This window comes from Nicotiana tabacum, chromosome 5 (genome assembly GCF_000715075.1).
Source record: "Nicotiana tabacum cultivar K326 chromosome 5, ASM71507v2, whole genome shotgun sequence".
NCBI classification, from domain to species: domain Eukaryota; kingdom Viridiplantae; phylum Streptophyta; class Magnoliopsida; order Solanales; family Solanaceae; genus Nicotiana; species Nicotiana tabacum.
The window spans coordinates 24746477-24756607 of NC_134084.1; the positions used below are offsets into that span (position 1 = coordinate 24746477).

Consider the following 10131-nt stretch of genomic DNA (forward strand, 5'->3'; position numbering starts at 1 on the left):
GCTCTTGGCGCAAAGGAGTTTGACAAGCACAAGTGGAAATTGGGAATGAAGTACAAGAGCGATTGACTTTAGTGCAAGTGGGAGATTGTTAGGGATATAGTAGATATGCCCTACATCCAATGTTATATTTGATAAGTTAAACATATTTTTGTGAACGTTATTTGATATATATATATATATATATAACATTCTTTTATCATTATTATTAATTGCTTGATTTATTGGATAAGGTCCTTGATTAAATTTTGAGACTTGTCATCGTGAAGGAGATCATGATAATGAGAGTAAAGTTTCTTATAATTTAATCTAAATTTATTCTTGATCGTAGGATTATTAATTTAGACATTAGTAATCCGGTTAGATCAATATTTATGTGACCGTCTTTAAGGGATAAAGATTAGTTGATCTTATTAACTAAATTACATAGATAGATGATGCATATAGAGATATGATCATTGAACCGACTCATTGGATAATTCCTAATGAGTAGAATTACCATAAACTGTCAATAGGATATTCTCTTGAAGAATGTGATGTAAGAGTTTCCTTTGACCTAATATCGTCACAGTAATTGACAAGTTATTTATTGTGCTTTGATACCAGACACTTATGACCCTAGGGCGATAATTGAAAGGATATTGGGTACGATTAAATACTTGTAGAATTAGTGATTGATCAAGATGGAATCTGTCAACTCTTGGTTATGAGTTTAAGCTCCATGTTGTCATGAATTATAAACGACCAAACTAAGACCTTCGCCAGGGCAATTGAATGAAAGAAGAAATGAGTTTCTTAGGTCATTCAATAGTTGATTATATTTGACATGAACACATAGTTGGTCACCTATTAGGATTTGACAGTTGAACCATATCCTAGGGTGATCCAGAGCTGTAAGAACAGAAGGAATTACTACATTATTCTTTTACTAGTTCTTGAGAGTAAATTGTATACTTTATGTTATCCGGTCGTTAAGGAGTGTTTCTAGACGCCACCCTTGATTAGTATATTGATGTGATCAATTTACTACCGGTTTAGTATTGAACCTATGGGGTCGCACACTTACGAGTGTTCTGATCTTTGCTAAAGGATTAATTAACTAATTATTTGATAATTAAATTAAGGAATTTTATTAGTCAAATAAATTTAGTTATTAGTCCAAATGAAATATTATTATATTCTTTGCTAGCACAGAGTGTATGATTAATATTGTGAACAAATTGAAGTTTTCTATTTGGAATAGAAAATTAAATTATTTCTCTTGGTTGAAATATATATATATATATATATATATATATATATATATATCTTTTATAGTTATAATTTATATATAGGAGATATATAAATATTAATAAAGTATCCAATTTGGAATTGGATTGTAAATCCCACAAGAGACGTTGGCTACGTGAAATCTATTTTTATGGGATTCCAACTTTCTGTTAGTAAAGTATTATAATGACTTATAAGAAAAATCCAATAATTGGATTTCACTTTACTATCCAACTTTGACGTTGGGCATGGAAAGTCCGTGTAGAAGGCTGCGGCCATTTAGAATAGGTTTTAGATTTTTACGTACAAAATTCTATGAAGTTTCTTTTTAGAATGAACTTTTACCTAATTAAATCACTACCTCAACCAAATATAAAAAGGATTTATAGGTGATGCTATATAAATGGTGATGAAAGAAAATTTGCCAATACAAGATCAGTGGTGGAGCTAGGATTTTAACTAAGGGGAGTCAAAATATAAATAAGTAAGCACACACAAAATCAAGGGGAGTCAACGTATAGTATATACACATAAAATTAAGAATTTAATATATTTATACAATGTAATTTTCCGGCGAAGGGGTGTCAATTGACTCCCCTTGCCAATGAGTTGCTCCGCCACTGCACAAGACAAGAGAGTGTTTCTTGTTCTTCTAACATTGAGTTGAGATTTTTGAGAAAAATTTCAGCACAATATTTCGTTCAATTTGTTCGGGGGTTTCATTGATCAAAGAGTTGATAGCAAGGATCGATCTCGGTGTGGATATTCATAGAGTCTTCGCACTATCGAAGAATTTTGAAACGAGACTCTCTTCACCAAGTACGTCTTAGATCCTATCTTTGACATGTAGATAAATTTTAAACACGAAAAGATCTACCTAGGATTGTTATTGTCTTCCGCTATGTATTACGAACATCTATATGCAATCCATCCGTGTGTACCTAAAAATAAAATGCCTGAACCAGTTTCAATTTAGTAAAATGTTTCAGAAGGAAAAAAAAAAGATTTAGGTGTTCTTTTTCTAGCATTGGCTCAGTTTCTTTTCTTCCATTTTCGTTAAGCGGAAAACATTTTTTGGTGATTTTTAGACATTGACAAACGATTTCAATTTTCATTTTTTCATCTGTATGTTTCAAGGGACTCGAACCAATAACAACATAATTCAAATGGCATATCTAATTGTATTATGAATTATGTCAAACGTGAATATGTCTAATTAACACTATGTATGTGTTTAACGACCCAAAACCAGTATTTTAAAAAGCTTTTTTGGAACTTGCCTTGGGGCGAGGCACTATCAAAAGGCTTGAGGCTCAGGTGTGAGCTTAGTTATGTGAGACTTACGTTCGACTGCGTACTCGAAACATGCTTAATGCTCTACGCGTGGAGCTCGCCTAACAGTTTCTAACATAAATCATGCATCAAACTCCCGAATTAGCGTTGTTGACACTCATTTTTTTAACAAATGAATAATTAAAGTTTTATTTATCTAAAAAAATATAATGATTAAGAGTAACTCAAAATAATGAGTTATGGTATTGCATTTTACTAATTAAGAACTTCGCAGATCCATTTATATTTTATGAACTTAAACTACATTTTAGAATAAGATATAGCATAATTTAATAAAGGACCTACTTTAAAAATGAAATATCATTTAAATAGTTTGTAGAAGGAGAATCGAAAATGTGAAGTGCAAAATAGATACATAAAATAGGAGCAAAAGAATATTTTTTATTCAAAGTTAGAAGAGGAATTTAATTTTTTAAGTAAAGTTTAAGGGGAAAATTATTTTCACCCCAAAAAAATTACATAGAGGGAAAATTGAAAAACTCAAGGGCAAAATAGACATTTCTTATGATAGAGGGAGAATATTTCTTTTCTTTAAAGTTGAAAGAAGAGTTTGATTTTTTAAAGGGAGAAAATTAGTTTTACCCTTTTAGAAAATATAATAAATTCTGGAAAATGCAGCTTAAAATATAATGTTGAGCAAATACAAAAGAAGGCGGCAAAAGAAATTGGAAATGAAATATTTAAATGCATCTTACACTACAAGGACCCAACACACAGCCTATATATAGCTTCCTCTCATTTCTATTTCCTCACTTTCCCAATTCATCCAATCCTTGAAAACAACAATGAATCGAAAGGGAAAAAGGCAAAAACCAGAAGGCGTCAATGGTGAAAAAGCCGCCATGGTTGGAACCATCTGATATGGATTACGATTTAGGGGAAATGTGATGACATGCCGTCGATCGCAGCCAAGGCGAATTAGCTGATATCAATTTGGAGTACTTTGCCACTGATAAGTTGCTTTCCTATGTAGCAGAAAGGTAATTTCTGTCTTTCCTTAGTTTAGGCTTCCAGTGTAGGCGCATTGTTTGTTTGTTTGTTGTTCCTTTTTTTTTTTTTTTGGTTAACCTTTTTAGAAATGTTTATTTTTGTTCTTGCATTTGGAAGAGTTTAGCGGTGGTTGCCTTCAGAGGCGGAGGTAGGATTTGAAGTTTTTGGGGGTTTGAATTGGTCGTTGAACCCATAGCTCGTCTTAGTTACTGGTTCGCAATTAAATATTTATACAAATTTTATGAATTTTCTAATACAAATACATGTTTTAAGCAAAAGCTACTGGGTTCATCCATACCCGTAGCTAATGCTTTCTACATGTTTGACTGAACACAATGTTAAAATGGTAAAAAATAACCACCTGCCAGAGGTTTTAAGACAAATAGCCATATGTTTTAGTTCTCGACGCTTCCTTTTGGTGTGTGAGTTTTGCTCAAGCGTAGAACCATTAAATAACCCAGTAATAGTTCACACTCATGATCAATAGTTGATGTATAGTTGACATAATCCAATGTATGTCCCATGAACTTTTAATTTCCTATACATCAGAAAGAAGTTTATGTTCTTTTCTTTGAATGTGATTGTTCCTCCACAAATAACTATATAAGTGTGGATTAGGCATTTCTGCTAGCTTTTGACGTCCAGGCACTACTAGAAAATAGTTTTTTTCCTACTACCAATATAGTCGGAAAGTATCTATTCCGACTACATTCCAATTGTTTTTAAGTAGTCGAAAAATGGTATTTTGCCAAAGATCCGAAAAGGTAGGTATTTTCCGACTGAAGTAATCGGAACATTAATTAAATAATTATTTATATTAAAAAATAATTAATAATTATTTATTAAATATTTCGATTGTTGTTGTTGGAACATAAAAGTGAAAATAATTAAAAAAAAAATCGATGATAGCAGTCAGAAATTGCGATTTGCTAGAAATTTTCAATAAACTTTCCGACCACTATAGTCGGAAAAATCATTATTTTTGGGTAGAATGTTCCATTTTTCAGATTACAGTAGTCGAAAAATTGGGTATATTTTTGGTAGAATTTTGTCAATTTATTAGCTACACCATCTGCCAAATAACCAATACAATAAACAAACTAATAATCCAACCAATTCAATCAAATCATTTCCGACCAACCAACCCAACCAATCAAACCGAAGAAAATTCTAATTACTAAAGCATTCAATAAACAAACACTCAAACCCCATTAAATAATATTAAACTAAAGCATTAATCAAAGTCTAAATACTCAAAACTATTCAAATCAAGTCTAAGTCGCTAATATACATCAACACTAATATAATAAAGTCTAAACATACCACAACGCCCAAACCTACCATAACGTCTAAACATCTAGGAATAATAAACAATCATAACACACTACTCCCTCATCAGATTCTGTCTCTTCATCGTCATAAGATTGGGGCATGTGCTTTTTCATGAACTTATCCACTTAAACAAAGTGAGCTTTGGCTGTTTCACACCGTTTTGACAACAATTCAATCTGCTTTGGCTTCGCTTTCATTTCTTTCTGATTTGTGCAATAAAAGCATCCGACAACACTAACGATGGACGACAAGAGGATGATTGTACTCTAAGCCTGTAAACTCTACCTTTCGATACACCACCTGCCGCATATATCCATGATGGTTGGATTAGGGTATCATCCTCAGAAGCAGGCTGCGTCTGACGACATTCTTCCAAGCTTCTATGAAATCCATCTTGAAACAAAAATAATAAGATTATATAAATAAATTACTATCAAAGCAAAATAGGAAGTCTTAAAGTTATGATTTTACATTTGTTTACTCTGCACGTGGCTCGACCCATCCTTCTCTTGAATCATCCTTCTTTTTCAGTATGAGACACTGACCCCCCTTTTAATTTTTCCTACAAAATTAATAGGATATAGAATTTAGATAAAAGTTCAATTCTGTTTAAATAAAATCAAAGAAAATAAAGGTGAAAATTACCAATCTCCATCGATGTACAACAAAGTTTATAGATCCCCTGGTGTGCAACGAGCCATTTTTTTCAGATACTCGGGCTGCCTTTGCTCGTTCACTCTTCATAAATTCAGCACCATCCTAATTTCTAAAAATTTTAGCAACACATCTTCTCTTGTCCAATCAGACTTCTTTTCTCGAGCTTCATAGAATGAATCTGAAATCCTTTTTTTGCTTTCTTCTCATAAACGTCTTTTATTTCATTGTCATAACATTGCTGCCCCACACACTGCCTCTGCAAATTAAATTAAATAAAGTAGAGTGAAATTGAGTACTTGATAAATAATTTAAAAATAAAGTTTATATGTAACCGAAACTGATTCCACATTGCATCTCTGGTATAATATGGAATTTCTTTTCATCTACCCCAATCATCATTGTAAAGTGGCTTAAGAGACTCTATAACCATGTGCTTGGGGTAGATGGAAAGAAATTTTATATCATATCAGAGATGCAATGTGGAATCAGTTTAGGGTACATGTAAACTGTATTTTTAATTTATTTATCAAATACCCAATTTCAATCTACTTTATTTAATTATTTTGCATACGAAGTGTGTGACAACAATGTTATGACAATGAAATAAAAGATGTTTTCGAGAAGAAAGCAAAAAATAGAATTTCAGATTTATTGTATAAAGCTCGAGAAAAGAAGAAGCCTGATTAGATAAAAGAAGCTATGTGGCTAAATTTTTTAGAAATATGGGATGGTGTTGAATTTAAGAAGAAGAGTGAACGAGCAAAGGCAGCCCGAGCCTCTCAAAAGGGTGGCTCGTTGCACACTGGGGGATCTGCACATCGATGAAGATTGGTAAATTTCACCTTTATTTTATTTGGTTTTATTTAAACACAACTAAACTTTGCCGGATGCTTCTACTGCACAAAACCAGGAAGAAATGGAAGCGATACGAAAGCAGATTGAATTGATGTCGAAACGGATTGAAATAGCCGAAGCTTACTTTGCCAAAGTGGATAAATTCATGAAAAAGCACATGCCCCAATCTTGTGATGATGAAGAGACAAAATCTGATGAAAAGTAGTGTGTTATGGTTGTTTGTTATTCCTAGATGTTTAGACTTTATGGTAGGTTTGGACGTTGTGGTATGTTTAAACTTTATTATATTCGTGTCGATATCTATTAGCTACTTAGACTTGATTTGAATGGTTTTGAGTATTTAGACTTTGATTAATGCTTTAGTTTGATATTATTTAATGAGGTTTGAGTGTTTGTTTGTTGAATGTTTTAGTAATTTGAATTTTCTTCGGTTTGATTGGTTGGAAATGATTTGTTGGATTATTGTATTGGTTATTTGGCAGGTGGTATAGTTAATAAATTGGCAGAATTTTACCTAAAAAATACCCAATTTTTCGGCTATTGTAATCGGAAAAATAGTACATTCTACCGAGAAATAATGATTTTCCCGACTACAATGGTCAAAAAGTTGTTTATTGAAACTTTCCAGCATATTACAAATTCAGACTAATGTAGTCAGAAAAATAAATAAAATTATTTTCACACCTCTGTTTCGACTGCGACAGTCGAAATATTTAATAAATAAATTTTTTTATATATAACATTCAGACTACGGTGGTCAAAAATAATTTAAAATAAATGATTATTTAATTAATGTTCTGACTACTTCAGTCGGAAAATACCTACCTTCTCGGATCTTTGGCAAAATAAATTTTCCGGCTACTTAAAAACAATCAAAATAGATACTTTCTGACTATTTTGGTAGTAAAAAAAAAAAGCTATTTTCTAGTAGTGAGAGTCCAAGCACTGCCACAAGCTGTCATTATGGGAAGTACTTGAGCGAAAATGAAAAAAGACAGTAGTTACTATATGAGATAGGATACAGCCTCTAACTCATCCCAAAAACAAAGAATTATAATTCTCATAAAGTTCCTATCTTCCCAGATTACAACAAGAAGAGAGGTAAGACATGTTAGGCCCCTTTCTGAATTCATTACCGTGGTATTTCCTTACTCTTTTTGTTTGTGTTGCCCCTAAAACTCCATTCCTCCTCTTACTTCGCCAACAGAAATGATACACAGAAAACTGCTCTTTCGCTAAATCTTTCTGATGTTGTTTACTTTTTTTTTCTTCTTTTTGTTAAAGTAAAGGAGTATATTGTTTTATCCTACTATTATACCTTGCACTAGTCTTCTGTACTAGGCCTGACTGTGTTTAGTGATACCGCTTCATTCACTGGACACATCCATTGATTCATTTATACTTTTGTTTACCAGATCAGGAAAACTGAAAAGACTTAGTATTGCTTGTTGCTATGGTATGTTATGTGACGGGTCGGTTGAAGCAGTTCAAAAGCTCCCATTGTTAGAGGAGCTTAGTCTGACGCACACTGATATCACCACAGAGGGAATTGAAGCTCTTGGACGCTCTTGCCCACGGTTGACGTCCTTTAAATTGAATAACTCATGTTATATGGGATCAGGTGATGACTTTGGTGAAGGAGATTTTAGAAACGAAGAGGCTCTAGCTATTGCTAAGAACTTGCCTGCCTTACAGAACCTTCAGCTCATTGGGAATACTATGACAAATGAAGGCCTCCTAGCTATTCTTGATGGCTGTCCTCATCCTGTATCACTTGACCTGCGGCTGTGCAAAAATGTTAGCCTCAATGAAGTCTTGAGTAGTAGAATTTCTGGACAAATTAAAGATGTGAAGCACCCTGGTGACTCTCTGAAAGGTTTTGAATTTTCATTTGATACTTGTGGGGATGAAGATGAGATGTCGGATGACATGTCAGATTATTAATTTGATTTTTGAAAAGATCTACTGACTACTAGAAGTCGTGTTTCTAGCATTAGCCCCATTTTTGAAGTTGCGGGCTTTTTTTGGTCATTGGATTATGAACACCAGTACTTCTTTCACATATTCGGAAGAGGAAACCAAGTTCTTAACCTGGTGGCTAAATATGGCATTGATAACATAGGGAATATTTTGTATTGCGCATATCGCCATTGGGACTAAGTTCCTAAGGAAATCAGTATGTAATGATTAAGTAGTGTTTTTATATAAATGTATTTGGTTGAATACATAGGCGGCCTCTCAAACATGACCAACTATTCCATTTAAACACTTGACTAAGGATTATACCTATCAACACTTGAACTAGAGGCAAACTGTGCCTATTAGATTCCTAAGGGGTAGTTTGGTACGAGGGATAAGATTTGAGATTAAATTTTTTTCGTGTTTGGTATAAGTTAAATTTCAGACTTAATCCAGAATATTCCATCTTATCCTATTAAACTTGGAATTATTTTATCCTACATCCCATGTGGAAAATTTAGTCCAGGAATTACAATCCAAGGATTATAATCCCACGACAATTTAGACTACGTACCAGACCCCTAAATGACAATCTCCTGTAAAGATGTGGTGCATGACTTTCAAACACACGACATGGCAAAAAAGATGAATTAATGAATGACACGTGGAGAATATATCAAAAAAATTTCTTGTCAACCAACTTTTTCCTCTCCCATTGCAAGTCATCTTATCAGTACCGTGATTTGAGTTCCCAAAATTATAACCAAGTCATCTCAAATTTTTTTCCTGATATCAAACCTGAGTTCTTAAGAAAATTGAGTTATCAAAAGTTCTCAAGATCAACTCTCAATGTGTTTGCCTATTATTCAATTTTTCACTGCTATATTCGTTTGATAATTTTGCTCTTGAAACTTCATCCACCTTTTAACAAATTTTATTAAAAGTTATTAAAGAAGTAGAGTTTACTACTTGACTTAAACAGATTGGTCGATTCTCACTTCTAAAACTCCAAAATGGCCTCTAGCAGGAGGGAACAACTTAGCTCCGGCCCTTTTGATTTAGAAATTTTTACCTCCTATAGCAAAAGTTAACACCTCATTTATTTTAAACAAATATCATTTTAAAAAATTATATTCTATAACTACCTTATCATTTTAAAAAATTATATTCTATAGCTACCTTTTAATGTTTATGGCAAAATATCTATTTTTGGTTACCTCCTACCCTTAAGCCACTATATATGCTATTTTTTATTCTTCTCTCTTCTTTTTCAGATTTTTCTCTCACATAATTACCGTATTTGATGTAAACTTCTCACTCCACGTTCTATCTCTCTCTAATTTGATACACGACATTCTCTTCCCCCATTCTCAGAAAACACGATGCTGAAACTCAAAATTTCTCTCACCCACATCGCCTAGTTCTTCCCCATTCTTAGTCTCCATCCTAATTTCATACACGCCATCTACATTGTCTCTCTCAATTTTCATTATTTTTTACTATAAATAGTTGTGGTAGGTATTTAATTTGTTAGAATTTCGCTATATTTGTTTATTCTGTTTATCTCTACTAACCATTGTTATTGTATTTAACAGAAAACTTGAGATTTTCTCCCCAATGTCTGATTCAACATCCCACAAGAGGTTACTAGAGGTATACCCACCAAAGTACTTAATTTCGATGGGCCCTCTTTCTCTTTGCAAACCACTCAAGCGGAAT

The 10131-nt window shown here is 32.9% G+C and overlaps 1 protein-coding gene across 1 annotated transcript; it reads left to right on the forward strand.

Annotated features, from left to right (window-relative positions):
• Positions 1–3385: 3385 nt before the first annotated feature.
• On the forward strand, positions 3386–8801 carry LOC107772865 (F-box protein SKIP19-like). Its single transcript, XM_075252656.1, is given in 2 exon segments — positions 3386–3599; positions 7869–8801. Coding segments are annotated over 2 exon segments (684 nt in total). The 5' UTR covers positions 3386–3444; the 3' UTR covers positions 8398–8801.
• The last annotated feature ends 1330 nt before the right edge of the window (positions 8802–10131 follow it).